The 17,230-nt window shown below is 45.3% G+C and overlaps 2 protein-coding genes across 5 annotated transcripts in view; one reads left to right on the top strand and one right to left on the bottom strand.

The window, feature by feature from the left end:
• The first annotated feature begins 1,015 nt into the window (after positions 1 to 1,015).
• On the top strand, positions 1,016 to 3,973 carry S100B (S100 calcium binding protein B). The gene is made up of 3 exons (XM_015867748.2): positions 1,016 to 1,440; positions 2,695 to 2,847; positions 3,081 to 3,973. The coding sequence occupies exons 2-3, from the start codon at positions 2,710 to 2,712 to the stop codon at positions 3,219 to 3,221; spliced, it is 279 nt and encodes a 92-aa protein (XP_015723234.1). The 5' UTR covers positions 1,016 to 1,440; positions 2,695 to 2,709; the 3' UTR covers positions 3,222 to 3,973.
• A 2,182-nt stretch (positions 3,974 to 6,155) lies between these two features.
• DIP2A (disco interacting protein 2 homolog A) overlaps positions 6,156 to 17,230 on the bottom strand; it is an 88,921-nt gene continuing 77,846 nt past the window's right edge. For 3 of the 4 annotated variants that reach the window (XM_015867746.2, XM_015867743.2, XM_032445874.1), the window contains 9 exons: positions 16,001 to 16,169; positions 15,411 to 15,581; positions 13,497 to 13,526; positions 12,297 to 12,358; positions 11,273 to 11,330; positions 10,755 to 10,829; positions 9,944 to 10,118; positions 8,833 to 8,956; positions 6,156 to 8,133 (listed from right to left, as the gene is read on the bottom strand). In XM_015867746.2, coding sequence (XP_015723232.1) covers positions 7,881 to 8,133; positions 8,833 to 8,956; positions 9,944 to 10,118; positions 10,755 to 10,829; positions 11,273 to 11,330; positions 12,297 to 12,358; positions 13,497 to 13,526; positions 15,411 to 15,581; positions 16,001 to 16,169 — 1,117 coding nt within the window. In that variant the 3' untranslated portion in view covers positions 6,156 to 7,880. The remainder of the gene's footprint in view (positions 8,134 to 8,832; positions 8,957 to 9,943; positions 10,119 to 10,754; positions 10,830 to 11,272; positions 11,331 to 12,296; positions 12,359 to 13,496; positions 13,527 to 15,410; positions 15,582 to 16,000; positions 16,170 to 17,230) is intronic. The other variant, XM_015867745.2, reaches the window with a different exon arrangement.

The following is a 17,230-nucleotide window of genomic DNA, read 5'->3' as shown; positions in this document are numbered from 1 at the left end:
GAAACCACGAGCCGGGGTGGTGCCGGGACTGCAGAGGGGAGGGCGGCTGCAGCTGGGACCCCCGGGAGGGTCGGGGTGGCCACGGGGACGTGTGTGGGACAGGCGGTGCCGTCCGTGCGGGGCCACACGTGGGCTGGAGCCCTGGGGCCACGGGGACGCCCGGCACGAGGGTCGCGCACGGCAGGCAGCGCTGACAGCGCGGTGCTTCCTTCCGTTGCAGCTCGGGGCCGTGAGAAGATGTCATCCCCACACCCAGGTGAGCGCCCGTGGGAAGGGCTCGGGCGGCCCTGGGGGTGCCCGCGCTGCCAGGCCGCTCCGTGCCCACGTCCCCTCCCGCTGCCCGCAAGCCCGGCCGCGCCCGGGTCCAGGAGCCTCCCACGGCGGCCGGGGCACTGCAGCTGCAGCAGAGCCGCGTGGCCGCCCCGCAGCCCTGACGCTCCCCTCTTCCTGCAGGGCCACACGGAGGGCCGCCGCCGCCACATCCCGGGCCTGGGCACCCACCTGCACCGCACGGCCCTCCCGGGCATCATCACCCGCCCGGCCATCATCCTCCCGGCCATCATCCGCCCGAGCATCACCCGCCCGAGCATCATCCTCCCGGCCATCACCCGCCCGGGCACCACCCGCCGGGCCCCCACCCCCACGGCCACCCCCACTAGGCGCTGAGCTCTGGCGGCAGCCGCCCCCGGCCCGGCTCCTTCTGCGTCCATCGGCCGCCCCATCGCCGCGCTGCCGCCGGGCTCTCCCTCCGGCCACGCGCGGCGGCAGCTGTGCCGGCAGCAGAAGCTCGGGCTCGGGTTGAGGTGCGCAATAAAAGTCCGCTCGGTGCCTCTGCGCTCGCTGTGTTTGGCGGACGGTCTCCGCGCCGCGTGCCGGCCCCACGTGCAGCAGATGAGCGCAGCGCAGGGCAGCGCCGCCGCTCGTCCGGGCGCGGGGAGACGGACGGAGCGACGGGGTTCGGGCTCCCGGCACACGGCCCGCCCCTCCGCGAGGCTCTGCGAGGGCACGGTCCGCCACGGGCGCCGTCGCCTCGGTTGTAGGCGCGGAACGGAGCGGCCGCGCAGCCCCTGCGCCGTGCGGAGCCCCCGGGCCGCGGGTGGGAGCGTCGCGCAGCTCCGCTGCTGCTCGTCGGCTCCGTGCGGGCAGAGCTGCGGCACGGCCACGCTCCGGCACCGCGCTGCTCAGTGCACGGGGTCTGCTTCCCCGCACTATTCACAACGGCCGCCTCCTGTAGCAGCCCCCACGGCCGCCGTGGGTCGGCTGGGCGCCGATGCGCGTCCGTGTGCCACTGCGCACAGCCCAGCCCGCTGTCGGGACGGCCCGGCCTCCCTTTGCCATTGGTCCCGGGCGCTGCGGCACGGGTGAAGCTCCACGCCCACGGGCATAAGAAGGCGGTCAGCCGCTGGGATGCAGCCGCAGCGTTGAGCATCGCCAAGGGAGGTGAGAAGGAATGGGGCTCTGGGTGGGGTGGGGGAGCAGCCGACGGGCGGGCTGGTTGGCTGGTTCGCCATGGTTCTCTGCCATTCCGGAGCTGAGATCTTTGCTCACCGCAGAGGCCGGTGCAGAGCTGAGTTAACCAATGGCAGACATTTACCCCTGCGGTATGTATTTAACGAGGACCGGACACCAAACCGTTGCGTTTTTTAAGCCCAGTGTAAATGCATTGAGCAGCTTCTGGGAAGGTGGATTTGCATCCCTCCCTGTCGGGTTATTTTTGTACGGATATCTGTGGAATCTGCAGGAATAGCTGAAATTATTGGTAGTCCTGCACCAGGTCAGATGTGCGAGGAAGGCAGGCAGAGGAGTTGCCCTTGTTTCTTTCTATTTGCAACTATCAAAATCGAATCCTCATGCCCTCCCGACTGTTCATTTGGAAGTGGGCCTGCAGGCAAGAAGGGCAGAGGTGTGGGCACCTGAAATAAAAGGGAAAGCAAAGCCTTTCTGAAATGCATCCCCCCACCCTTACCTGCTCCTGTCCCCAACTTGCCAAGGAAAGCAACGGGTTGACCAGTAGGAATAAAAGAGTTGGGTGAGGTGACAATATGCGTGATTAAACGGGTGCTCCATCAGCTGAGAATGTGGCACAAGGACACTGTCCAGTTCCTGCCGCACTTTGATAGTGGTTTGAGCCATCTGAAAGTGGGCTTCCTTCCCATGGGGAGCGCCAGGCAGCAGCACTGAGATGCAGCCCAGCCACGGTGAGACCTGGGGGAGGTCCAGCAGATCCAAGGCAGCTCTGAGCCAGAGCTGGAGCCCCATCCTGGGCACAGACCAGTGCTCTGTGCTTCCCGCAGCCCATTTCTGCTATGCAGGTTTCCCAAAGGGGACTGGCAACACAAGCTTAGCAAATGACCCTGTCCCAGCTGACAGCCAGCTCAGCACATATGGGAAACGCAAGAAGCCTCCAGGATTTTGCCACCCATCTCCTTCCAGTTTTCTCTCCCACGCTCTGCACACTCCTGTTGGTTCCAGGGAATGCACCTGTCCCACTGCCACCACTCCCTGTGTTGCAGCTCACCTGGAGCACTCAGAGCCAAGGCCCCTTAGAACCACAGATCCTGGGATCTTCTCTGAAGTGAGAGCCACTGGCAGAGCTTGCCTGTGCTGCTGTTGGGTGGGGGGTTGCAGCAGGGCTCTGATGCATCACTGCAGCCTAACCCTGCTGATGTGCCCGTCGCCTCCCTCTGATCTCAGGACTGTGCTGTGACCATGTCTGAGCTGGAGAAGGCCATGATTGCCATCATTGATGCTTTCCACCAGTACTCCGGGAAGGAAGGAGACAAGCATAAGCTGAAGAAATCGGAGCTGAAGGAGCTCATTAACAATGAATTAACTCATTTCCTTGGTGTGAGTATTGCCCTCTACATAGCACAGCTGGGCTCAGGCTCCAGCTCCCCAGGAGCAGGTGGTGGCAGGACAAAGCCTGTGTCAGGGCTGGAGGCTTGGGCTGGACACTAGGGAGATTTCATTCCCTGGGACGGTTTATCACCCTGTTTATCACCCTTACCCTGTGGGGCTCAAGGTGCCCTGGTAGGGCTGCTGTTAAGCAGATGCTACTACATCCATTTCTGCCCTTTCAGGAGATCAAAGACCAGGAGACCGTGGACAAAGTCATGGAGGCACTGGACAGTGATGGGGATGCAGAGTGTGACTTCCAGGAGTTCGTGGCCTTCATTGCCATGGTTACCTCTGCTTGCCATGAGTTCTTTGAGCACGAGTGAGCTGGTGAGAAGCAGCTGAGCAGCTCCCACTCACACTGGAGAGATGCAGAGCGGTACCACTCCTCTTGGGAGAAGACTGGATGCACCTGGGGGCTCCATGAAGTTAAGCTTGCGCTACTTAAGCAGCTTATTAAACTCTGCAGCTTTGTGAGCAGAAATGCCCATGCATCTTGGGAAAGCCTCTTAGACAGCGCCCACCTGGGATGGCATGTGTTCGAATGCCACATCTCAGGCTCACTCCCTGCTGCTGTGTGCAAGGGACAGGCAGCGGGCTGGAAGCAGGTGGCCGCTGCAATCCTTTAGGTTGCTGGCAAAGGGAAAAGGAAAATTCAAGGGGTGAGGCAGGGCGTGATGCAGAGAGGCTGGTTATAGAGGCCTGGCTCTGAGCCCATTGGCCTACACAGAAAGACTCTGTGATCTCTGTGGGCTCTGACTGCCCCACGCATGCTACTAACCCTGGAGCAGAGCCCATGCAGTCCTTGGCAACTTGAGAAACTCCTGGCTTGAAAGGCAAAGCATAACCATGTAACAGCCCAGGCTTTTCTCCTGCCTATGAATCCTCCTGCTTATAGCTGTCCGCAGAACTGGAAATGAAAGCATAGGAGGCTCCTGGGCTGGGCCTGAGGTGCACATTGGCAAGCTCTCAAGGCTCAGCCTGAAGGAAGGGTGAAATCCATATGTTATCAGCTGCAGCTCCAGAGTATGTGGAAACAATGAGAATAAAATGTTGGTCTTTGGGCCATAATGCGGTTCTGGTGAAAAATGAATCCTTTTGTCTCCGGGCTTTGTACACTTTGTGGCTGCTTTGAGTTGTCAAAGGTTGAGGATACAGCCTCGGAGCACCGCTGAAGTTCACATAGGCAGCCAGTTCATTTACCTGGGGTTCTCTTTCAGCTCCCATCACCTATCAGTCTGCAATTGCCATCTTGTGCTCCACCAATAACTGAAAAGGAGGTTTTGCTATCCTAAGGTAGTGCACATCCAAGTTACTTATTACGTTTCTGACATCCTCATCACTTGTCCACCACTGGTACAGACTGTACAGACCTGAGGACGTGTAAGGACAATGAATGAGGACTGATCAGACAGGGCACCAGCAGATAGTTTCTTCATATTAAATGCTCTGTTGAAATAAGAACTACTTGCCAGCAATACTACAAGTGAAGTAAAAGGAGAAAATATGGCAGCAGGGAGCTGAAATGTTTAACAGACTCAGACTTTAAACACTGGAGAAATGACAGCCAGGGGCAGCTTTGGTGCACACGCCCTATATTATGGTCCCACGCCACAGCCTTATTTCTATATTGGAGGATTTGAAGGCTGGACTAATCACTGGATTTATCCAGTGTGGATAAATCCATCCATCCAGAATTGGATGGTCATAGCAAGAGAGCTGTTGTCAACAGCTCTTTGTCTACATGATGGCCAGTCACAAATGGTGTACCCCAGAGGTTGGGCTTGAGATCAGTGCTCTCCTCCAGTGGGAGGACAGTTGGACTAGATGATCTTGTAGGTCCCTTCCAACCCTATGATTCTATGATAAGAACACACTGAAATCAGCTCTGTGGAGAACTTGAGGGTTCTGGAGGATGAAAAGCTAGACATGAGCCAGCAGTGTGTGCTTGCAGCCCAGAAGACCAACTGTATGCTGGGCTGCATCAACAGAGGGGTGGCAGCAGGGAGAGGGAGGTGATTGTTCCTTCTTCTCTGCCCTTAAGGGCCCCATCTGGAGTACAGTGTCCAAACCTGGGGTCTTCAGCAAGGATGTGGAGCAGGTCCAGAGGAGGGCCATGAAGATGATCAGAAGGCTGGAGCACCTCTCCTATAAAGAAAGGTTGAGGGAACTGGACTTGTTCAGCCTGGAGAAGAGAAGGCTGGGGAGACTTCATCTTGGCCTTCCAGTACTTGAAGATAATGTGCAAACAGGAGGGAGGACCAACGTTTTACATGATCTGACAGCAACAGGAGAAGTGGAGGTGACATAGTGATAGGAGAAGGGGGATGGCTTTAAACTAAAAGAGAGATTTAAGTTAGATGTTTGGAAGACATTTTTTACTCAGATAGTGGTGAGGCACTGGAATAGGTTGCCCAGAGTGACTGTGGATGCCCCATCCCTGGAGGCATTCAAGACCAGACTGGGAGGCATTCTGGGCAGCCCGATGTGGTTAGTGGCTGGCAACCCTGCCCGTGATTGGAGCCAGATGATCTTTATGGTCCCCTCCAACCCAAGCCATTCTATCATTCTATGAAATCTGCACTTTATCTCTCATCCCAGATAATGATAGGCACAGCACATCTGTGTAAAAGGGAACCCTCTCTGACAAGACACAAAATCACCAGCACTGAAAGAACACGCTTCTTCTACACAGGTGCAAATCTTACTGGGAGCTGCTAGCATATCTAGAAGAAAATATCCTTCGTCTTGCTAATGGAGGAAGAAGCATTCAGGAAGATTTCACATACTCAGAGCACAAAAACTAACCTACATAACAGACTTAAAATCAAAAATACTTCCCCCCCCCCCCCCCCCCCTCACACAAATATCAAATGTGGACTTTCACAGCCCTCAGAGAAGGATGGTGTAAAGCAATCATGCACACAAAGCACTGGATCACATCTCCTGTATGTTTAATAGTTCACATTGCAAGCTGCAGCACAGTCTTCTCTCCTAAAGGACATGGAAGCATATTCCTGCTCCCTCTGTACATTAAGCTGAAAAATACACTTCAGAAGAAAGTGTCAGCATTTCAGAGGGTGATCTGACTTCACTTCATTCCCTCTAACAGATGTTGCAACCAGATTTACCTGGCCTTACCCACTGTACTGTAATGGTCAGGGCATTCGAGCACTGCACTGCTCAAAATACAGGTGAAAACTGTGTACTGTAAAGAAACCAGGTTTTGGTCCAGAAGCCAACATACATGAAGTCAGATGTTCAAGAGCTGTTCTGAAATGTTTAATGTGCTTTTCTTTTAAGTCTTACAAGGCAACTTGTCTCACTGTCAACCATATCAATACAAAAATCTTACAATGCTTTATCTGCTAAAAAAACTACGACATTAAAATTGGGGTTAGGTAGTTCTTCCTCTTTGCCAGCTGTTGTGTTACAGGGGTTGCTCACTGCTGAAGGTTGCTGTACTTAGACAATAAGTTACACAGGTTCTGTACATAATTACAGTCATCATATGCAGCTGTATAATACACCACAGTCAAACACCACGAGGGCAAAGAACTACTGTATATGAAAGCTTTGTGTTGGAGATTTACTGTTTGTTCGTCAAAGAGTCACTTGATGTTCTCTTATCAGGAGACTAACATCCATCTTTCTTAGGCACTGATCCAGGCAGAATTGCCTTGCAGAAAAACCTGGCTCTTTTGCCAAACTCATGCATTATATTTAAAAAAACCCAAACCACTAATGGAGCACAAACTCTTTATTAACTTTATAAAAATAATTATTTGCTACTCTCATCCTTACCCTCAAATACATCAAGTATCTGAGTAATTTCACATTCCCTTTCTGCATTAGGCTCACTGCAGTATTAGATCAGGCAGAAACTCTGAAGCCTTTTTTAGCCAAGTGTGACTCAGCCACGTGGCTATTTCAGCTGGAGCAAAAAACGTCTGTCTAGATACAACTAAAAGGATGAATTGGAACGAAAAAGACCCACCTAACTAACACTGAGTATTCTTCTCTTGGTGGAAAAAAAGAATCACCATAGTACATTTTAGCAAAGGATATTAATGGAAAACATATTGTAAGGTCATGCTTTGTAAACATTTCTACAAACGATTCGGACTATTGGCTTTGGAATGAGTTTTTAAATACTTGGTGTTATGCAGGGCGGTAATTAACAGCTAACACCATTAAAACAAGCAACTTTAATGTGAGGTTATGAGAGCAAGAGCAGTGAAGGCTCCCGCATCAAATAGTTAAAATTGAGTATTAATTTAATATTTTATTATAAAGTTGATAGCATTACAGAGTTCAGCATGGCACACTAAGTAACCTTATTACAGATGCAGTATTTGTTTTTGCTTGGTACAAAAAAGCTGAGCAGCAGCATAATTGTTATACTGAATTCAAGACTGGAATGAATTTGTTCTGAGTAAGGATGAGTCAGTGATTTAAAATACAAAGGCTGCATTTTTAAATCTCAGATATGTGCAAAATTCCTTTCAGTACAGTAGAGAAAATGGTAAAGATGTGTGTAGTCTTAAAAGTTATGGCCCAACCCAGATACTGCCAATATACTGCAAACAATCACACGTAGGGATAACTTGAACTGGATACTCATAACTTTCCATATTATTTCCAAGAGTCACATCTGGTGTTTGCTCCCCACCCTGCCTCATGTCCTTTTATGCAGTGCATCAAGTACTGACATTCATAATTATTGTAAAAAAACAACAACAAAAAATTGGTCCATGATAGTTCTAATAGGCTTCCTTCAAGAATTCCAGTAACTTCTAATACAGCACTAACTGTTATAATGGATTTATGAAAGCAAACAATCTGAGAGATGAAAGTTTGTGAAGATTAATATCTCCATTTTTCTAAGGTCTTCAATGGTTCTTTAAAACATAACATATCAATTCAAATGCTATGCAGACAGCATCTAGATTTTGGTGCTTTAGCCTTGATGTGATTTCCTTTTTTCACATGTTGTAGGCAACATAAATAGGATCCAACTGATCAGCTAAAAATCCGTCTCTCAAGTGCATTCGTTGTTTTTCACCACGGGAATTGATAGGAATAACACCTGGGTCCACAATCACTACAACACCTACGATGAGATAATGCTCCTCCAGAACCACATTTGTTACCAGTGCAACCAGGTCCAACGCTTCTTGTTCTGAGCCTTCCAATTCCACTACTACCACGAGCAAATTGGTCCACGTAAATACAGCACTGTTGGCATAATAAGAACATTAATGTTGAGAAAAACAAAACAAAACAACAAACCTTAGTCAAAGGAAGATCCCAAAAACAGACTCATTGCAAATAATTACTGTATGGACTTCAACAATATAGTTAATTAATGGGAAAAAAAAGCCATGAGATAGTAAGAAAATAGGTATAAACCAAGAGATATCAAGGCTGTAACTTCTTAGGATATTCTATGCCAATTGCTTTTCTGTTGTCTCTACAAAATATAGGAACCATTAAAGTTTCACATTCAGTATGTGCATGCTTTATACATATCTAGATATTATTAATGGGAAGACAAAGCCTTCAGTCTCCTTTGGGACTGAAGAAGACCTACAGCCAAACCTGGTATGAAATGAGAATGTATTTACAAGATCCAAGTATGTGTATTCCAACCACCATGGAATCCAACATGAAGCATTCCCATTCACAAGGATCTCTTCATCTTTTAGACTATTACAAAGTTTAAACTGTGATAAAGGTGTGAGCTTTACTTATTTATCTGAGTGAAGCAAGACGGGTGTTATATTTCAATTAGCTTCTCTCACTGCTGTATTTTCTAAGCAAGGTTTTGGCGAGCTCACTCTACAGGTTCTCAGTCTGGCACGCTGTCCTGCAAAAATCGACTCCTTCTGCTTTGGAAGATACAAAAGGATACAGAAAAATACTTGTGCCTCTTACCATTCTGCAATGCTCTTATGTGCTCTTATTACGGACGTCTCTATATCAATGGGGTGGTACCTCATTCCCCTGAGCTCCAGTGTTTCATCCAAAGAGCCGACTACATACAGGGCATCGTGTCTTTCTGCAATAGAGCACAGACATTGAAAACATCAACGGATCAGAACATCAGAATGTACTAAAACATTCTTGGTGCTTCCTAGGAGCGAGACCGTTAAATGCATTGAGCTCTATCATTTGGAAAGAAGAGGACTGTAAGGTCATTTAGCTTCAGTCTATTGATTTAAAAGAAGATTTTAGAGGTCATTTGGTTCTGCCTTTTTTCTTACATAATGTGATCTCTGTTCATAAAAATAATCAAAATTATTAAAACATCATTTTGTTCCACAGTTCTTACCAAAGAACTCCTATAAACAGGAGATTTTCAGTTTCCTACTATTACCTTCTCTTAACCCCTTGTTCTCAGGCTACCAACATTCCCAGCTTAAGTTAATGCAGAGAACACTCTGCAAACCCTATAGCCATGAATCCAGTGGCATCGATGAGTGGGACAGACACTATGGATGTTGACACCACCCTTCTTTTAAGCGCAATCACAAGCAACTGCAGATACATTGCTAATAAGCGATAAGAATTAAGCATTCACACTCCTTTTCTTAAGATGTTTAAAGACTGCCTCCTTTTAATGCCTGATAATCAGAAGTTACACACATTCCATACTTTGTTTAAGAAGAAAATAGAGCAGCTTCTCTTCCATTTGTGTACATCTCCCAAAATTAGACAAAATAAAGTGAAATGAACACCTTACTTTCTTTACTGGAAAAAATATGGGGAAGTTACTCCTCCAGACTTTCTATCTCAGGAAGGCTGGGAAATGGCTGGTATTTGTGTGTGTCCCAATGCTGCTGAATGAATTAGCATTATTAGTATCCTCTGGGTCAGCACTGAAATAACAAATTCTGTCTTTAAGGAAGGAGGTTCAGAGAAAAAAGTAAGTAGAAAGGCTCTAGTGCTTCTAATAGATATGCCCATATTGCTTTGACTAAGTGAAAATAAATGAAGATCCTGCTTTCTAAATCAATAGGGCATTATGAATGTGTTCTTTTCTCACCTCCGCTAGCATCGGTAAGCTCAGTTCTGCGCAGGAAGCCGAGGTACCCGGTCCGAGCCCATATGGTCTGAGTATCTCCAAAGCTCAAGCGAGCAGTAAAGTGATCGGCGTGCAGTGCTTCTTCTCCATACACTGTATAGTAACCAGTAGCATTGTGCGGACTACTCACCCATATCTAGGGGATTAAAATAAGAGAAGAATATAGGGGAACTACTCCTAAATAAACGTAGGTTATTTTGCCAGACTCAAGCAGCTTAATTTATTGATTTAAATGTCAGGGGTCACTTTATTAAAGTAAATAATTTCTGCTTCATAGAAAATTACCAGGAAAAAAAAAAAGGAGTAAAAATGAGTTTTATATACCTGTCATTGGAAAAGGTAAAGAGGAAAAATGAACTTAGCATTTGGAATGGGACACCTGTTAACCTGCAATCATCTCTTAGAAGACTGGTACTTTAATACACACAAATCAAAATGTATATAAAAACTGATTAAACCAAGCAGCAAACCTCACCACTACTATCCACTGACAGAGCTATAGTGATAACAAGGTTTTCACTGCCTCCTGTAGCTACCAATCAGATGCAAACCAGTTCAATAATATCATCTGGTCCCAGCATATAATGTTTTTGCAGAAGATTCAGAAAGCCATGTGAATATTCACAGTAGTATGTGAAGTTCTAACTCTCTGCTCAGTTCATTTCCTTGCCACATTAAGGTGTCTGTGGCTGTCCACATAAGACATGCATTTATCAAATATGATTAAATAAATCACTGCTGATAAACAAAGTATACAGCATCAAAACTTTACCTCTCCTAAATGTGAGTCTCCCAGCGGTCCCTTTGTTTCTGTGTGTGCTATGATGACTTTCACCCCTGGAAGGATCTTCAGCAGGAAACAAATATTTAAAACTGAAGTTAATAAAAGTTGAATTCATCAAAAGGAAGTTAATAATGCAGAGCCACAGAAGTCAACAGTCTGTACAGTTCTTCCCTCCATAGGTATCAACCATCTCTTCCAACTCAGTTGTTCCATCATTTAACCTCTAAGCTGCTATTTTGCAGCATGTATTTAGCTGCAGAGCTGATCTTCAATGTCTGATAAATGTTTTCTGTGAAAAGGTCTGTGATTTTTCCAGCTATTACTTCACATTCAAGCCTTGCTTCATTTTAACTCTTGTTGATTTTATGCTCCCTCCAGTGCCTCTCCTAGATACACTGTGATTAATGAAGCATATTCAGCGTCTCGTTGCACAGATTCTGTACTCAGAGAAGCAGTTCACCACCTAGAGAAGGGTATTAAGGAAAAAAGATTGCTCTGACTCTCACCTTCCCAGACTCCATAAGAGGCAAACTGTGTGGAGAACCTCTCTCTACCAAACGTACCCTGAGAAAATAAAAAAGAGTGCATTTGTAGAAAGATTCATTAACTTAAATAGAAGTAAAACAGACATGTTTCAGTATATACAGTGTTATCCTATCCTGCACTGACACAACCATAATGATGTCAGCCACTTATGCACAAAACAGTTAAGAGTTTTTGGCTTTTTTCAATACTTCAGTATCAGTATTCCCATGTATGACGTTTCATCTAAGAATCAGAAGCTCTGCCCTCTAGTGAGATTAGTAACTCATTCCAGCAAAGCTCTAATGCTGCAGTTCACCAGCACTTTATATTCAGTGTGGTCTGTAGAAAAAAAGTCTAAGGGGGAAGCCAGTGATACTTTTTCACTATTTAAATGATAATTACAGAGAAGATGATGCCAGATTACTCTGAGTTGTATGCCATCAGAAGAGGCCAGGGACAAAAGATATAAGAAGAGAAACAAGAGTAAGGAATACATCTCCAGAGCTGGGTGTCATCCTCAAGATGTGAACCCAGAGTGCAGACAGGTCCTCATTCTTGGAGATTTTTCACACTGAACTGGTCCTGCTCTTCATTAACCTGATGAAGCCCTCAAGATGACCCTGCTTTGTGCACTGAGCCATATGAGGAATGTAATCCTGCAATCCTGCCCAGCCAACTATTCCCGCAGTTCTGTCACTACGCAGACAGCCGGCAGTCACCTTTTTCTGGCGGTGTGGCTATGTAAGTAACAGCTAATGAGCCTGAGCAGTCAGTCATTTAAATGAGGGTCTAGAAAGGAAGAGCAAAACAAGAAATGATGTGGAGGAAATGTCAGACCACTTCTAATACACAGGATTTGCTAGGATGGAGGTTCCTTTTAGTTCAGTGATGAGGGATTAGATGCTGCCCAGGATATTTCAACAAACAAGGGTTGTTACAACATGGATGGTTTGTCTTTTCTACAGTCATTTAATGGTTAATGCGTTAACATAACACAATCTGTACCTGTCATGTCGAAGTGCTCTCATGTCTACATAGACTGTTGTTGGATCTGGTCCTGCTGTTCCCTAAGAATACAAAGGAAGTAACAAATTCAAAAGAAGCCAGAAAATTCTGTTTTCATTTTCACAGACAAGTAAATCCACAAAATCCTCTCCCCCTTTTAATGACATTTATCAAGTACTGCCCTAATCTACCAAACCACAGTAAAAATATTCCCCCTCCAGAGCGACTGCCACAGAACACTGATGTCTAACGCAATTATATGCCCATTTCAGAAATGTGTTGAGAAAAGAAATGAAATTCTAGGATAGAAATTAGTAAATTTATCAACAGAAATCAGTAAACGAGCACATAGGCAAAGCGTGTATTTATACAGCTAACTCATTAATAAAAGTTTACAATATTTTGTTAAGCATCTCTAATAACACTAAATAGCAAGCACACTATATGCACTCATAAACCTACACGACCTCTCTCTTAAAGCACAGCTGTTGTACTTCATATAAGTTTTGTTAATTTTGAAGAAAAAACCCTCTAACCATCCCCTATCTTCTCAAGTGACAGTCGAGACAGATGCAGACCTCTATTGCAGCCAGAGGATAAATCTTCTGAAGAGAGGTCAGACTCCTAAAACAAATTCGTTTCCCAACATGGGAACAGGGAACTTGTTTTTGTTGGTGGGTTCTCCCTCATCCTCCCAATCAGAGCTTAATCTCCAGGTAATTTTAAACTACTGTGAAATGTGTATTTAAACTAAAAAGTAGCCCAAGGACCAGCATTTATTCTCCCCTGTGCAGGGAAATTTAACACAGCTTCTCATTTTTGAAGTGTTTTAAAATGAGGCTGCTTTGTCATCAGCTCCAGAGCATGGTGCTGGGAAACTGCAACAATGCCTTTATAATGGCACTCCCTTCACCTTCTGTAGCACTGCTAAGCTGTCACATTATGGTTTTCTGCTTTAGAAAGACACCGTACATTAACATCAATCCTTGCTTTACCTCAGTATTACTCGAGAATGAGGTTACGTACTTCAGCTGCATGTGTTCTTATCAAAAAATCAACAACAACAAATACCAAATGCACTAAACTTGTTCAGAAACAAACAGTTAGATCAAAATTCCCTCCAACAGGACACATCCTATATAGAGTAATGCCACCGGACCAGACTGACTGTAGGACAAGCACATACATGCATCACTATACCTGCTCAGCCAGCTTGCCCAGCCTGTTTGGCTGACAGTGGGACCACAAACAGAAGCAACAGAGGCCATCAAAGTGTTTGAAAAGGAGAGAAAGGGAAAAAAAGAAAATACAAACAAAGAGGCACTGGAGACATGAGATACACACAGTAAGACAGAAAACAAAACTCATACTGCTTTAGAATGAGGAGAAAATTTTCCTTTCAGGTTACTACAGAGCCTGGCATTTAGAGGGGGGGGTCACTGGGAAACAAGCAACTCCTGGTAAATAAATGAGAAGTTTAAGGCAGATCGTACATAACACCTGCTGTTTTATCACTAATCCCTCTTCCACCTGAATGTATCTAAATAGTAAACTGCAGAAATACCTTCTCATCTCAAGTAGACCAGCCCAGTAAAGTTGGAAGTTGTTACCTATTTATTTGCAAGCTAATTTGTCCAAATACCAAATGACTTTGGCTATCGATCTATGAATTCAAATTCATCAATGTCCAGTGCAATTGTCACTTTACAATAATGAGAGAAAGAGGGAAAGGAAACTAAGAAAACATCTAAGAATGAAAAGGCAAAGATACAAAAGTATAAAATGAGGAGAAAGCTGAAATACCTGGCAGCCCCACACTCTTCATAATTTTCCTGGAATACTCTTCTGCAAGAAGAGCTTAAAAAACCCCCCGACAAACTAGCACGAAGCAGAGTGTTGATGCTTCATTCCTCAGTCAAAGAGACTGAAGAATCACATCTGTCTGCTTGTGATTAACAGATGCTGTTCTTGATACAATCTGCCAACAGGTTTGTTTTTTTTTTTGCTCTGTTTTGTTTTAAAGGACTGTCCTCTAGATTCTGAAAGCTGCTCCTAGGCCAGTTTCAGAGGTGTGTGCCTCCAAGCACACATAGGAAGTTCTTAACTGGCCCCACAGTGATCTCTTTCTATTCAGTTTGCAGAGTTTGAACAACAAGTATCCAAAATGGTTTTTTACAATTCTTTGTCAGTCAGGACATTCAGAAAGCTGTGCTTTGACCCCCAGCATCTGACACGTTCTGTTCAAGGAATTTAGAGTCCTTCCTGCATGGTCTTCTTCATTTCATCTATATCCTCCTGTATATATATATAAAATATATATATATATTTCCCCCCCCCCCCCCCATTTTTTCTACTAATTCATAAAATTCCTCTAGACATATTTCTTTATAATTCATTATTTAGAGGGTGCTGAACGTTTTACCTCCTGCAGTACGCATGAAAACTAAGTGAACAGTTATGAATGACACCCAAATGTCAGCTATCAAAGATTAGTCTGGAACACTGCAGGCCATTGTCTCCAGTCTGTGAGGTAGGGATGTGTAACACAGAAGCCTATTCTCCATCTCAGAGCTTCCACTTTGTTACCTCTAACTGGGAAAAGTCCAATTCTCTCATGAGGTGAGACAGATATATGCATGTGGATAATGTTCTCTTGAGATATTTCAGAGTTAAAAGCCAAAGCAAAACAAAAATCTGTCAGCCTTCCCTTGGTCTTTAAGATGACGAATTCTTACTTGGGGAACTCTAGTTAATTCTAAGTACTCATAAATCTACTTTTTAACAGCCAAAATGTACATCACACGAAAGCAGAAATTGTGTTCCTCTAAATATTTAACGTTTATGAACAAGAATCTGTCTATTTTTAGTACTGCTCCTACACAGCAGGGAGGGAAGAAATTTTACAGTGCCAATCCATCATACAGAAAGGCAAATGTACAAAGAGGAGAAATTATCATAATCCACAACTAGTTTCTTGGTGAAGAAGCAAGCAAGCAATGGAGTTGTAGCCTATACAGTTCATTAGAAAAAGAATATACACAGCTGAACAGGACTTCCCATAAAGTTCCTAGAGACATCATGTGCAAGTGTAAGGAATAAGCAGTTTAATCTCACCTGTAAGCAAATTGCTACATTGACCCTGCATCCGAATGTAGTGCTCACTGCGCGAGCAGAGAGACCCAGGTCTTTGAATAACTTGGAGAAAGACTGTGTTAATGCAATCCTTGGTCTCTCCTCTGCAACCACCATACACGTTCGCACACAGGATAGATTAACTCCTTTCATCTGAATGCAGAAAATGATACATTTTAAACCTGAAATCAGCACTTCTAGAAACAGTCAATTTACATTTGTGGAACTGACTTAAAAGCACCAGTATAATCAACATGAACTCATTCAACAATAGATGAGGCAGAAGTGCTTTCTCAAATAAATTAAACCTCAGTTAAGACATTCCCTCAAACATAAATGAGTGTATAAGCATGTACGTACAGCTTATATAAAGATTACATATCTTTTCAATTCAATTCTTTTGATGTGAAGGGACTTGAAAACCAGTGAAACCTGCCAGATGTGGGACTGGAGTGGGGCGGGCAGGGGGCGAGGGTTTATGTTTGTTTTCTCTTTTTTGTTTTTTTTTGTTTTGGTCTTCCTAAGATACATGCATTTGTATGTCAGTGTGTTGAACAGTTAAACTCACTTACCCGGAGCATATCAGTCTGTGTCCCAAGCCCTTTGGTGCACATCTCCATCACTGAGTAAGAACAGAAAGTGACACGCACTTTGTACTGGCTTACAGCAGACAGCCACAGAGACACGTTGCTCTCCAGTTCCAGAGGAGGGACAAGAATGGACTGATGGCCTGAATATACACTAGGAAGAGGGAGAAAAAGGCACTTCAAGCCACCATAAATAGTGGAATATTATATAAAGCCAAAGGGAAGCAAACAATTGCATTAAAACTGAGAGCTTGGTATTTATTTCAATTTCAGCTAATCTCCACAGAAAGGAAGTGTCTCAATGGGTTTTCAACTGATCGACTGGCTATGAACAATGGGTTAAAGTTAAGTCATAAATTTGAAGGTCAGTGCTTCTGTCTTGCTGCAAGTTGCACTGAACTACAGGCAATGCCTTGACATTTAGGCAACTTTTCTTTTCCATATATGTAAACTGTAGTTATGAGAGAGAGGAAGAATACATGTGCCAAGCCACAAACCTTTGCGATCTGTGCAGAGCTTCCTCCCATGGCTGCTTCCCTTGCAGTGCTGTCCCCCAGGCTTGTTGCTGGCATGCTGTCACCATCCTTACACTGCTACTTGTATAATAAATAACTCATGCCATTCTGTCATTCCACCATGTGTGAGGGAGAAAAGCAGCACTGGGCTGCTGCAGTTTGCATGCAAGACATGGCTGAGTGGGGCTGTGACATGGGACTCAGTGTCACCCAGTGCATTTCCCTGTGGGCTCAGAGCTGAGGGAGTAGCCACAGCCCAACCTCCTCATGGGGGGGAACACACTCCCTCACTCCCTGCCTCTGCTCACTTGTCTCATATCCCCTCCACAATGCCCACTGCCCAGCACAGACTGCTTGCCTGGCAGCATGTGCCACTTGTGCTGCCCTCCAGCAAAAGCACTTCTCTCAGTCTCCCTGGAGAAGATATTTGGTAGGAAAGATATTTCTGCATGGAGCTAGCAGATAGATGAGAAAAAATGGCAAGCAGTGATGCAACTGGAAGTATTTAATATCTCGTATCTTTAAAATTAGCCTCCTTCCTGGCAAACCATAGCTGGGGAGTTGTCATTTTCATCAGTAATATTCAAATTGAGGGTAAGAGTAAAATCCAGAATACTGAAGTTACTTTTCTTAGATGGTTTCACACAGGGATTGTGTGAAAAAAGTGCAAACAAACCTCCTCCTATCAGAAAAGCTTCAA

Source organism: Coturnix japonica, chromosome 7, assembly GCF_001577835.2.
Source record: "Coturnix japonica isolate 7356 chromosome 7, Coturnix japonica 2.1, whole genome shotgun sequence".
Taxonomy (NCBI): Eukaryota; Metazoa; Chordata; class Aves; order Galliformes; family Phasianidae; genus Coturnix; species Coturnix japonica.
The sequence above is the reverse complement of the archived record's forward strand: the minus strand, read 5'-3'. Positions and strand labels throughout refer to the sequence as shown.

Coding starts and splice junctions, on each gene's coding strand:
- S100B (XM_015867748.2), top strand. CDS start 2,710: ATGTCTGAGCTGGAGAAGGCCATGATTGCCATCATTGATGCTTTCCAC. Junction 2,848..3,080: donor AATTAACTCATTTCCTTGGT/GTGAGTATTGCC, acceptor CTGCCCTTTCAG/GAGATCAAAGACCAGGAGAC.